Source organism: Schistocerca nitens, chromosome 3, assembly GCF_023898315.1.
Source record: "Schistocerca nitens isolate TAMUIC-IGC-003100 chromosome 3, iqSchNite1.1, whole genome shotgun sequence".
NCBI lineage: Eukaryota > Metazoa > Arthropoda > Insecta > Orthoptera > Acrididae > Schistocerca > Schistocerca nitens.
In genome coordinates this window covers 830,608,614-830,623,133 of record NC_064616.1, presented here as the reverse complement: position 1 = coordinate 830,623,133, position 14,520 = coordinate 830,608,614, and the positions used below count along the sequence as shown (strand labels likewise).

Sequence of the window (14,520 nt, the reverse complement as noted above, 5' to 3'; positions counted from 1 at the left end):
GATGTTACTATAAATACCAGCTTCCTGGAATAGTCGGTGTTTGTATATAGAACTGCACACACTGTACGCAAGTTGAGCTCTGTTCTGGCTGTACATTGGTGTCAGTAATAAATGTGCTCTCAGTGCAAGTGTTTAATTTCACCAACGACCCTGCCTTCGAATTTGAACACACTTGTAGTTTACATGTGACAATATTTTAAATTTAAACAGAATTATAATGTAAACCAATATTAATAAAACTCTCCGCTGAACTTGTGCTTTATATCACACTTAAATATCTCCAATTAGATGAATATGATAAGGAAGAGGGTTTTATTATATCTAGCACAAAAAACAAACTCTACCAACGATTACATTTTTATGAACAGAACACTTTATTCCACTGTATTTAAAAAAAATCTTAACAGTTCAATTTCGTACATTCAGACACATCACAAGTCGTTACAAACCTAATACGGCATGTATTCTGGATCATTTTCCAGGGCTCTTGCTGACAAATCTCTCAACATTTTTTCTCTATTTTAATACCATACAGCAATAAACCGTAAGTCTTTAACATCAAAAGTTTTAGAGTTATATCGATAACCAACTGACGAAATCATTTCCAAACTAGTACATTGGTATGATCGACTGTAAATTACACATGACAAAGGCTTGTTGGAAAGCTCTAAACTGGCTAATGTGAGACAGTATAAAGGACAGCTGCAGACAGCTGTGCCACTTATACCTTTATGGACCAAACTGTTGATAACGGTAGTGACGAGTAAGACACATTAGTGGACTGTAAATAAATGATATCATTTGAAATCTCCTTACCTTACATAAGAAATATATAATTAATACATTGCACATGCTTGTTACTAACAAACATGTGAGAAAACTGTGCTTTGTGAATTGTGAAATGCTTCCACGCAGATGAAAAAAAAAAGTGAAAGTGTTGATAGAGAAGGTATCCAGTCTGCTAAATAAAGAAAAAAATATAAAGAGAGGAGCAAATCAGACACTTATTCAACATACTTTCAATACAAGAACCAGTGAAAATTAAAGAAACACTACAAAGTGGCAAGGGGTACCGCAAATAGAACAATACTATGCAAGTAAGCGAGATATATATATAAAACGAGGTGGCTGAACAGTACACCCTAAGAATAATACAGAAAAACAATATAAATTCAATGTAACCTGTTGTCATAACGCCAATTTGAATGAAGTGGCAATATATAGTCTGCTGTGCCACAAGATGTGCACTTTGTGAATTATTCCAATCAAACTTTCATTGCGTATTGATAAAATTTCAAGCTTTCAAAAATATTCTCCTTTTCCTTTGCTAATAATACAATTGTTAAACATATTATGGCAATCAATAAATACAAATGACATAGTGATAGCACCTGTATGCCGAGTTTACACTGAAATCTGTCTTGTGAATAAGCACCAGGTACTGCCTGGCAGAGAGAGATTTTGATTAACACTCAAATTACTGGTGCCCAGTCATCAACGATGTTACAGAAATTAGAATGTGCATTAACGACATTAATAGACACACAGTTTATGTATTTTGGTGCACTCCATTTCACTCATTTACACTGATGCTCCAGGTGACATAGTTTGTGCCAGTCTAATCTCTTCACAACAGCCACCACTACATTTTTAACATATGTGGATTCTCATTATCTCCCAAAGTTTCGACAAGACAATCGAGGATATTGTTGGAAGCTTGGCGTCTTGCATACATTTAATATACTCTTTCCTCAAGAACCTTCTATTCAAAATAAATCTGTTATGAAGTACCACATGTTTAACATGTGCACATTTTGATTACAGAATACAGGTAGATTTAGGTTTTATTTATTTTCATACTATAAAGAAACAGGTTGTCGTCATAGCAACCGAAAACTTCCAATGTCAGCTACAGTGACATGCCTTCCAGAACTAATACATCTCCTGAATATTTCCACAAAATTAAGATTGTCATACTGTGGAAGACGCACAATCAAAACTTAAATATTCAGAGAGAAACAGTTCAGAGGCAGCAGCAATTCAGAAGGAAGAAGAAGGAAGCAGGCTGAAGATATTTTCATTATTCAGTTACTTCACAGCAGTGGTTGGCCTCTTTGTTATGATGATCATTTTTGGATCTGTCTGCAGAATCTGCTTTCCAACAAACCCTCAGAACTAATATTACAAAGCATTAAGTCAGTTCACAATGCATGTACTAGTCAAGCGTTCTGCCATTGCCATCTGTAGTGCTGATTCCAACATACTGTATAGCTGCTAATCTTCTAAGAAGAAATACTGACCAGCTCGCTTTTGTTCAGTGTCCTGAAAGTCAAAAGAAACACCTCTTAGAAAAAAACTTTAGTTTCAACATACAAAATTTTTTCATTAATAAACAAACCAGTAATTAATCAGCTGCTATATGGAAAAGATTAGCAATAGACTATAACTAAATGTAAACAGCCTCTTCCGCTAACATACAATTAACATATCTGAACCAGTATCGTAGGATATAAACCAAGCATATGGACACTCGGACCAAGGGAGGAAGACAGCTCTCAAATACAGTGCTTCCATAGTCCAGTCAATGATTTTCTGGACATTTCTCAAACTCAAAGCCACAGTTTAACCTTTTCGTTGCTAGAGATGTTCTCTTTGTATTACATGCTGATGCAGCTTTTGTTACAGCTGCACCACTATGCAAATGCTGGTGCCTGTACCAAGAGAGAGCATTCCGGCCAGTATAAAATACTTATCATCCGGTTTTTTGAAAAGTATTAGGTGAAAAAAATTTGATTTTTGCACACTTTACAGTCTGATATTTTCACCTCATAAAGAACTTAATTTCTTTTGGTTATTCATCATACTTACTGCACTGCATCAAATTAAGTAAAACACTGCACAAAATTCTAAAGAGTTTGCAGAGGTAAAAACGCATTGCATAAACACTGCTTTCCTCATACAGTGCAGTGAATTAAATTTTATTTAAAACTCAGAACAGAATCTCATTTCATTTTTGAGTTAGTGGGTTTTATATCCCGAGGATAGTCCTGCGTGTCATGCCCATTCACGTTAGTCTAATCAATTCAAGTTAATCTAATCAATGTACCATTTTAAATTCTCTCTCTCTCTCTCTCTCTCTCACACACACACACACACACACACACACACACACACACACACACACACACACACACACACTAGCCACAAGTTAGTCTAATCAATGTACCATTTTAAAATTCACTGAAGAATGAAAAAGTAAATTACATTAAATTCAACTTCTGTAAGAATTTGTTTTATAACGAGATACAACCAAAATCGATACAGACAACCCAATTATTCAGGTTAACAGCATTTTACTCCTTTAGTTATGATCAACTCTCAACACATACCTTCACAGAGTTGTTTTTATTGATTCGAGGTCTGTAGTTATTTGGATCTCTCCTAAATGTGATGCCTAAAAGTTCCAGGAATCTGTTCATTCCAGCCAATAAGTTTTGTGGACTGTGTGCTACAGTTTTAATCGATGGTGCTCCTTCAAATACAATGACTCTGTCAGCCAAGTAAGTGGCCATGATGAAATCGTGTTCAACCACAAAACCAGTTTTCTTAGCATGGAGTATGAACCTGCAGAAAACAAAAGAGAAATCAGTGCTGCTGATTTCATAGTTTAAAACTATGGCAACTGCCTTACTAGACTCAGTTAAACATTAAAAACATAGTGTTAAGGAGTAGTTATAACCACTTAACAATGAATAGAATTTTGTGCGTGCATGCACATTGCACAACTAACACATCTCTGGTCTCAAAAATGATAAGGTTATTTTATTACAACTACAGCAAGTACATCCACATCGATACTCCAGAAGCCACCATACAGCGCATGGCGGAGAGTACCCTGCACCACTACTAGTCATTTCCTTCCCTATTCCACTCACAAACAGAACAAGGGAAAAACGACTGTCTATATGCCTCCATACAAGCCCTAATTTTTCCTATCTTATCTTCAGGGTCCGTACACGCAATGTATGTTGGTGGCAGTAAAATCATTTGGCAGTCAGATTCAAAGTCTGGTTATCTACATTGACTCAATAGAATTTTTCGAAAAGAATGTCATGTTCCCTTAGGGATTCCCCTTTGAGTTCCCCATGCTTCTCCATAACACTTGCATGTTGTTCTAACCTACCGATAATAAACCTAGCAGTCTGCTTCTGAATAGTTTCGATGTCTTCCTTCAATCCAACCTGGTACGGATCCCAAACACTCAAGCAGTACTCAAAAACAGGTCGCACCAGTGTCCTAAATGCGGTCTCCTTTACAGGTGACCCACTTTTTCCTAAAATTCTCCAAATAAACCAAAGTGTACCATTAACCTTACCTACCACAGTTCCCACATTCTCATTACATTTCATATCGCTTTGCAATGTTATGCCCAGATATTTAAACAACTTTACTGTGTCACGCAGGACACTCGTAATACTGTACCAGAACATTACATGTTTGTCTTTCCTACTCATCCACATTAACTTACATTTTCCCACATTAAGAGCTAGCTGCCATTCATCACACAAACTAGAAATTTTGTCTAAGTCATCTTGTATCTTCCAACAGTCACTCAACTTTGACACCCTACCGTACGTCACAGCATCATCAGGAAACAACTGCATATTGCTGCCCACCCTGTCCACCAAATCATTTGTGTATATAGACAACGACAGCACTCATATCACCCTTCCCCGGGGCAGTCTTCATGATACCCTTGTCTGATGAAAATGGCACTATTCTGTTCCTAACGAAGTGGTTCTATAGAAACATTTACCTTTTTATAACTTTTGCAGCCACAAGACGTTGCTCAGAATCTAGATATGCCGATGGTTCATCTATGAGATAAACATCAGCAGGTTTACCAAGACAAAGTGCCAAAGCAACACGCTGCAGTTCTCCTCCCGACAAGTTCTGAACTTCCTGATCCATTATATCATCCATTCTCAAAGGCTTCATGACGTCAGTCACAAACTGCATGAACAAAAAGTACATTATTATAAACCTGAATTTCAAAATATGTAAGGATAAATTAGCTGAAAATATGTAAGAATCAATATAAACAACACAAAAGCACATGCCATATTTATTTGACAATATCAGACAATCCCTTTTTTTAAAGGGACTCCTTGAGAAATTTTTATTTTTTGTGTGTTATGACAAATTTAAAATGTGTAATTAAAGTATCTTAACATCTGTCTAAAAAGTTAACATTGCCCATAATAAACATCTGTGTTTTCCTAGATAGATTATATGATGATGATGCACAATGGTTTTTCATCAAAAGCCACAGTAAATCATTGGGCTAGTGTTGTTCTGCACCAGTACGTAAGTCCCATCCTCTTCATTGTCAAACATCAGCTTGTACTCGCTTTGAACTCAGGTAAGTATGCAGTCAGAAAATTCCTCTTTATCTCCAGCAACTTTATTCACATTATTTCTTGAATAACTTGGAATCCTTAATTGTGTCTCTCACTGACTTAACAACCAGGTGCTCTAATTAATGAAATCTTTCCCAATTTGGTCCCCTGAAAGTTTCACATGTAGAACTAACTTTCTTCATTTGTCAGCAGCATATGCTTGGCTCTATGTTTATCAACAGAGTCACTGCTGTGATTTACATCCATGATAAAATGCTACAACTTCCCATTCTTGCAACATTATGCAAACTGAATAACAATAATAATACATTACCCTCTGGGAGCATCTGATGAATTGGCAGAAGTCTGACCACTTTGGGCTAACAGTGCTCTTCATCATTGGTCACAAACCTTGGAAAGTAACAATGCTGTCTAGCAGTGGCTGGTTTAGTGCTATTGTTGAACTTCTTGTTTCATTTATTATGCCACATTTTGGGCATTGTATATGAACATATTCATGTTAGAATTGATTTGTCCACTGTTAAAATGTATACCATTGCTGAGTATTTGTTCATTCACAAAGTCAGTCCAGTTCAGACTACATTTAGATTCAAGTGAACAGCAGTTTAAATGTGTAGATGTTCACAAAAAGTTAGGTACATAGGATGCATCATAGTTAGCAGCATGACAAAATTTTCTGCACCTTCACCACTACCCTCCTCACATTCAGCCATGCTGGTGCCACTGCACCCCTGCAACCCTTCTAAAATGGCCAAACCTGCATGTGACAGCTACCAAAGCTTCATCTGTGAATGTAAGACAACCCCGACACTAAGCTATTACACAACCAAAGATTTGTCAGCAAATATACAATGAGCCTGTATTTTTGAAATGATGAATTTAGGAAGAAACCTCATAATAGTTGGGTAAATATAGTATCTATCATCAGCCAAAAAAGTACTTAAGATTAAAGCAAATAACTTTCTGAATTTTTTACAATACCTGTTTCAACCAATGGGAGGGGGGGGGGGGGGGGGAAATCTAATACAATACATAAAGTGACAAAAAATTTAAATAATTTCAAATCCTGAATCACAGAACAAACAGGTTGCAAGTTAGGAGTTCACTACCAACCCTTTTACACAATTTGTACCTTGGCAAGATGCACCATAATACATCTGTACAGCCCACTACCCACACGCAAAACATCAAAATTTAGAGAGAGAGAGGAACAGCACAGTTATTATTATATTAAAAGAATCCCAAAGTTAACACTTACCAACAAATTACAGCATATTTCTGTTAACTTGTTAGGATAGTTCTAGAATGTATTGAAATTTAATCACGAGATAGCTGGCATATAACGGTGTTCAAGATACATTAACTATAAAAGTTCTGAACCCCAAAACAGTTTTTAAAATATAATAGAACAGGAAAGTATATTCAACAGTCAAAGACAAAGTACAGGAATTAAGCCTATCTTCCATATTATCTGCACAACATGATCCAAAAGCTATATGCACAACGAATCTAATGAGAAGATACTGAGCATCTGTTCTGTACCAGCTAACAACCTGCAACTCATATCCCCAAGGGGTCCCAAATATGCTCTACAATTTTTAGATCCAGTTACCTTGCTGGTCAGACCAAGCAGTCAACAGCTGGAGGCCTGCATGTAAGACTCATCAAACGTAACACCTCAATGTGGACAGGCATTAAGAGCCTGCAGTAAGCCATCCTTGACCTATGGGTGTTATTCCTCTGAACACCAACAAGACAGAGAAAGTCTGTACATGCAGACAATACAATGCCTCCCCACACCAGGGAACCACCATCCATCACCTATCAAATGGATCTTTTTCAATAATGTTCCAGTGACTGTATCAGCTATCACATTCCAAGAAATGACACTTTCTGAAAAAAAATTTAATACTGCTTAATGTATGACTGGTATATGGCATCATTTAATTCTACAACACAGAACTAGGTCCAAATAATTTTGTGTGTGTGTGTGTGTGTGTGTGTGTGTGTGTGTGTGTGTGTACTACTTTCCTGGCCAGATTTAACACTTCTGGGTTTATGAGGAAACATTAACAATTACACAGATTGCTTATCATTCTCCTTCGATTTCTCTTTTCCCCTATTGTGCGTAACTTTCAGACAAGTGTGAGGATTATGGCCCCGAGATGTAAGACAGGATACCAGAACTTAATGCTCAACTGTGTAAACAATGACGACAGGAAAAATATTAGCTGCTAGTGATTCATCATGTGCATCAGGAGGGCGACAGAAAATGTGCCTGGGAGGTGCAGAGATCAACCTCCTATGGGAAGAATGTATTACACTTCACAGAATGGATACAGGTGACATTCAAGAAATGTTCAAAATAGAGCATCGACTTTTACTACGAAGAACAAATAAAAAATAGCATGCCACAGGAATCACAAAGGTTCACACCATCACAATTGATGGGGAACTCCTTGGGAGTTACAAACTGTGCAGGACTCTCCACTTTTAAAGAATGCAGATAGAATTGTATTGGTGTAACAGGGTGATGAGACGGGGGAGGGGGGGGGGGGGGAGAAGAAGACATCCAGAAGCTGAATTTGTCTAGTGGTTCCAGGAATCAAGCAAAAGTAAGTTATTTTGGCCAGCTATTGGCCAAAATCAGTGCCTATACCATAGTAGTAGTTATATTACACCCATTTTCCCACTCATACTTGCTGTGACATACAAATTCCGTACTGCCCTTGCAAGATCATGCACACGAGAAAGAATATATGAGCGCAGTACCTCCAACTTCTCGCAGCACAATAAATAACTTACCAGCCACTTTACTACCCAGATTAACAGTCGGCATAATTTTATACAAAATGTGTTTAAGGCACTAATGTTAAGTTTATTTTGAAATAGCTCTCTTGGTACCTCTAATTCCCAGAGTTCCTTTCATATGCACTTCCTCTTCAAATCAAGAGCAGTCAGAGTGGAAAACAAATTTCTTACTGAATGATAGTATAATTTTGTTTATCTCATCTAAAAATATTTGGGCCGATTCAACAGTTTCCTGTGCATCATCAAGTTAATGCTTTGTTTGAAATTTCATTGTCTTAGTTTTCGTAATCTGTATCACTGTTTGAAGTTCTGCAAGTATCCACTGGTTCCCTTGAAATCACTGTAACCTATGTCACATGCAATTTGATGTGCATAACGTAGTATGTCAGTATCGTGCACATGCTGTAAATTTTATCGAGCATCCTTAAAATCTACAAACACCAGTTTTATAACAAGTGCACCTTGTCTTCCCTTTAATATCCATCATTCTTCTTATGCACTACATGGTCATATTGCTGTGGACTTATTCAACATCTGTTCGTAAATGTTTTTTACTATGCTGCATGTTTAGTACACACTTTTTGAACAACTATTGCCCTTCACTACCTTTCACTGCAGACCAGATTTGTGGCTCCCTGTCCAACAAGGATGATAAACTGCATTGCTCAACCCGTTTCAATATCATTTTCACTTGTTAACCACACATCATCATCATTATTCTACTGCTCATGTACAATGTACGCACTGTGTATACACCACCACACATTCCACAGAGTCATCTTACAGAAACACTAATCTTTCATCTGCCAATTATTTCTCACTCTGCAAAATTCCTTGGGTTCCTTTCTGACAAAATGTGAACTTCAGAACTGTTGTTGTTGTTGATATAATGCAATGTTTTCTTTGTTTGTCATTGCCATTGCTCTGCTTTGTAACACCACCACTAGCACTGTAGCACTGTTGTGGGTTACACATCGACTAAGCAGTTCAACTACGCTCCATATTCTCACAATAGGGTATCTCCAGTCCCACCTCCATGTTGCTATTAACAGCCAATATTTGGTTGCATGGGGACATTGAATATCGTAAACACCACTGGTCTTTTGCGACCTTGCATTCAAGGGTTTCTTTGTTAGTAGCCACACTGTCCCTTTTCATGTCTTTGCAACATGGAGAATGTTTACACCACAAGCATTTCATTGAGACATACACTGAGGAGACAAAAGTCATGGGATACCTCTTAATACTGTGTCGGACCTCTTTCTGCCTGGTGTAGTGCAGAAACTCTATGTGGCATGGACTCAACAAGTCGCTGGAAGTCCCCTGCAGAAATACTGAGCCATGAGGCCTCTACTGCCGTCCACAATTGTGAAAGTGTTGCCAGTGCAGGACTGTGTGCACAAACTGATCTCTTGATTGATGATTAGGTCCCATACTCCGAGGAGCGTAGGGGCGATGCGGGAGACCCGCACCGCCGTACTAGGCAAGGTCCTAGCGGAGGTGGTTTGCCATTGCCTCCCTCTTACTGTAATGGGGATGGATGATAACGATGATGACGATTAAGACTACACAGCAACATTCAGTCATCTCGAGGCAGGAAAAATCCCTGACCCCGTCGGGAATCGAACCCGGGACCCCGTGCACGGGAAGCAAGAATGCTACCACAAGACCACGAGCTGTGGATGACCTCTTGATCAAGTCCCATAAATGTCTGATGGGATTCGTGTCAGGCAATCTGGGTGGCCAAACCATTTGCTCAATCTGTCCACAATGTTCTTCAAACCAACTATGAAAAATTTTGGCCTGGCGACATTGCGCATTGTCATCTACAAAAATTTGATTGATGTTTGGGAGCACTGAGTCTATGAATGGCTGCAAATGGCCTCCAGTAGCTGAACATTACCGAGGACCCACACAATTCCATGTAAAAATAGCCCATGCCAGTATGGTGCCACCACCAGCTTGCACAGTGCCTTATACTGACTACCTGGGCCCATGGCTTCTTGGGGTCTGCACCACACACTAACCATACCAACTGAAATTGGGACTCATCTGACCACATCACAGTTCTCCAGTTGTCTTGGGTCCAACACGTATGGTCACGAGTGCAGGAGAGGCACTGCAGGCAATGCCGTGCTGTCAGCAAAGACATTCATGTCAGTCATCCGCTGCCCAATTCATTAATGCCATATTTCGCTGCATTGTTCTTAACAGATATGTTTATCTGTACGTCCCACATTGATTTCTGCAATTATTTCACACATTGTTGCTTTTCTGTTGGCATTAACAACTTTACGTAAATGCCGCTGTCTTCCGTCATTAAGTAAAGGCCATTGGTCTCTATGTTGTCTGTGGTGAGGTGTAATGCCTAACTTTGCTATTCTTGGCACACTGTTGACACTGTGGATCTCAGAATATTGAATTCCTGAATGATTTCTGAAGTAGAATGTCTGTGGCATCTAACTCCAACTACCATTCTCTGTTCAACATCTGTTAATTCCCATCATGCAGCCATAACCATCTCGGAAATCTTTCCACATGGATCACCTGGGTACAAATGACAGCTCTGCCAATACACTGCCCTTTTATATATTGTGTACACAATACTATCACCATATGTATATGTGCATAACATTATCCCATGACTTTAGTCACCTCAGTTGAATACAGTGAAAGGAAGCTCTTTACAAGTGAACAGTACAACAATTTTAATGAAGATCAATTTGTCTGTTTGTTTGTAAAGGAGGAATTTACTGAGAAACATAGTTGTCATTATTTTAATAATGTAGTAAAGACTATATGCTGGCAGTAAATTAGGCCCAAAACAGCTGATGTCTACATAAAAAAAGGTGCACAACCTTACAGTGTTGGGTCACAGTTTTCACCTAAGTCATGGAAAGTTATTTGTATCAAGATTGGTATAATATTTGTCAGTGAACAAAACTGTTCAGAGCACACACTACCTACTGTCTTTAAGAGAACCAGGAGTTTCCCTTGAAAAGAGGATCAGTAGTATGTGTATACAACACTACCAACAAGAATATAAATAGAAAATTTGCACCAGAAGAGGGACTGATGACCTCAGAAGTTAAGTCCCATAGTGCTCAGAGCCATTTTGCACCAGAAGAATATAGTCCCCCCTCCCCTCCCCTCCCCTCCCCTCCCAGATGGAAGAGAGGGGTAGGAGGAATCGTCACTTATTCCTCATACAGATTGAGGATTATTATCTCTACGAGTTCCCAGTTTTGTTTCACAATGGAACAAATGCCTCAAAACCTGTAAGATGTGGAACACATGTAACTTACGTGTGAGTTCCACATTCACTTGCCTAATAGTACAGTTCACTATATTAAAAACTATTCTCTTGCTGGACTTATTTCAGGATGAAAAAATACTTCAGGTGTTGAGAAATTGGTATTACAACAAGAAATAATAATACCATCACAAAGTTTTACTGGAGCCACCCAACACCACCCACCACCATTTTGAATTTATTCCATATTATGCTTTTTACTTGTTAAAAGTTACTGCACAGTGTCAAACTACTGACGATAAACTAACAGCGACTGGAATTTAAACTAACCTGTGGGTGAACGTATGAATCTCTTATTTTTTCATGAAGAAGTTGACGAACAATTCCCTGTGATTTTGGACTGATTTTTTGAGGTTTGTAACTTATATGTAGCTGGGGCACTGAACCTGAAAGAAAATTAATGAAATATACAAGGTAAATAAATAATTTTGGGTGTAAGGAACTTAGTTATTTTGTCAATTTAAATGTAATTAGTTATTTTGTCAATTTAAATGTAATTATTCCACACTGAAATAATGTTAACATACACATTTTCAGAAGATTTTATTACTTTAATGCGTACAAAGAGGAAAGTAAAACTAGGATTGTGGTGATGTAACTAACTGTAGTACTAATCAAATTAGAGAGAGCCACGAGGACCCTAAGAGTAGTGCATCATTCCTCCAAGAACACGCACTAATTACAGACAGAAATAGCCACTATATAAAATTTGTGTATTGGGTCTGGTTTAATATTTTACATGGTTCTGTGTGAAAGCAATCAGAAACTACACAGAAACTACCTTTTCACCACGTTTAGCAGTTTTCCTATATTTTAATCATTGCAAGGGGCTAGTTATAGAAGTATCTTTCACCAGGTACATGTGGCAGTTTTGGGATCTTTTTTCTTACTGTCATGTGGTCTCATAAGATTCCCAATCTAGCATCAAACAGTCACTTGGTGGTGAGTGGCTAGGGTGTTGTAAATGGTCAAAAGGCTAAACCTATGCTTTTAATGAATAGGTTTGAGGCATTCCCTTCCACTGATAATCCAATTGCTCCACAGGTGAAACATAAGGCTGTTAGCTGTAGGAAACTTATGTTAGGCTGACAAGAGTGCATCCTAGGGAAATAGGATCAGTAGAGGACCGGGAAGGAGATTCGGGTTTGACATACAGTCAAGAATAAGGCCATTGAAGATTGAGTATTGTTGGAGGGAAACAAATAAAATGTGCACTCTGTCTGCATCCCACAAGGAGTTGTCTGCCAGATGGAAGAGACCAACCAAAGAGGAATTTAGGGAGGCTTGTCACTGCTCTCATCAGTATAAAAAATGTGTTACTGAGATCTGAGACCACTGTGTGTTCTTTCCATAGACACAGAAGCGATGACAACTAGCCTCACTATTGGGGCTTCAGTCAGCACAGCTGTTTATTGGCAGCACCATTCCAAGAAATGATCACGGTCTACTGGCACTGAGCCAAGTGGAGCATCAAAGCCAGAAACTGCCAGTTCTGTGTTGAACTCAACTGTATGTTTCTCAGTCTGCACTACAGTGTGGAGACTGGTCACGTCAAATGTGTGCTATACAGTGAAAAAGCCAGTCGGAATGCACACTGCATTTTTTTTTTTAGACAAAATTCCAAAATCTACATACAAATACATATATTTTAATATTTTTTAATATTTACACTCTCCAAATTTGCTGCCCAATATGTTCTAACAAATGTTTCTCTAACAGTGGGCTAGAGAACAATTTATTAGAACATATTGCACAGCAAATATGGAAAGTGTAAATATTGAAACATTAGATGTTAACTGTTGGAAAATTTTCAGCAAAAACTCAACAAAGAAGCTGAATCTACATTATACTAGACATTTCATTGGTTGAAAACTCAATCTATTCATTATTAGGATTTTCAACAAGCCATGGAACACACATTGGGAAGATAGATTAGATTCCACTGTAGGAGAAGCATTTATAGCAACGAGTAGGAAAATTTCTGGAAAATGACATTCTGTAAAATTAAGGCATAAATGACACACACAAAGAATTTAATTGAGCCTCAAGAGAAGGTGCCATGTAGGTGTCAAACAAATGCATAAAAAAATGTTTACTTCATGGAGGGCACATTTGTAAAAACCAAATTTATTAAACTTACAGAATAACAGCTACAACATTCAACACAACAGCTTTGTGCATGCATTCACTTGTAATTTGAGGAAAGCACTACCTTTTAAAAAAAAAAAAAAAAAAAAAAAAAAAAAAAAAAAAAAAAAATCCAACTGCCAGTAACGAAGTTCCATTTTAGTTAAACCACAGCCTGAACACTGCTTCCTCTGCATATGTATGAGCTTGTACTAAATTGGTCGTAGAGCACACACTAACTATATTTCATGGGTCAGATGAGATATCTCAATCTAACAGTGTGACATTACATAATTAATAAGGTTAAAGTGTTGCCACAGTGCCAAAGTAAACCACTTATTTTTTTCCCAGGGCACAATATTTCATGTAGTCAAACTTATCAATTCTGCAACCTTACACACTATTACAACTGCATTAGATGAAGAAAAACCCCATTGTCTTTACACAAAAATATAATATGGCACACTTTCTAAAGGCATGATAGAAATTGCTCTTCATTTCTGTCATTCATGCAATACATTTCACTGCAACATCTCTTATACCACTTAAATTAAACAAACAACATAGTACTAGTCAGTCAAATTATGACACAAATGTACATTTGTCGTCAATCTCGGTGATAAGTAACAAGTGTACTGACACCAAAACTTAATTGGCATTTGTGGAGTATCTTCTCTACAAAAATACAAACGTAGGAGAATATATGATTTGTACTGTAAGAAAATTATCTGACCAGAGTCAAATGACCTCTTACTCCATTTCTTTCACCTGTTTACTCATCGGTCACTATTTCTGCCTGCAATAAAATTTTTCCGGTGTATGACTACATCTTGACACTAGATCAACATT

The 14,520-nt window shown here is 37.8% G+C and overlaps 1 protein-coding gene across 1 annotated transcript in view; it reads right to left on the bottom strand.

Annotated features, from left to right (window-relative positions):
• Nucleotides 1-350: 350 nt before the first annotated feature.
• LOC126248854 (protein Pixie) overlaps nt 351-14,520 on the bottom strand; it is a 63,014-nt gene continuing 48,844 nt past the window's right edge. The window contains exons 8-11 of the mRNA XM_049950285.1: nt 11,815-11,930; nt 4,817-5,013; nt 3,390-3,624; nt 351-2,322 (exon numbers count right to left, since the gene is read on the bottom strand). Of these exons, the coding sequence (XP_049806242.1) occupies nt 2,275-2,322; nt 3,390-3,624; nt 4,817-5,013; nt 11,815-11,930 (596 nt within the window). The 3' untranslated portion in view covers nt 351-2,274. The remainder of the gene's footprint in view (nt 2,323-3,389; nt 3,625-4,816; nt 5,014-11,814; nt 11,931-14,520) is intronic.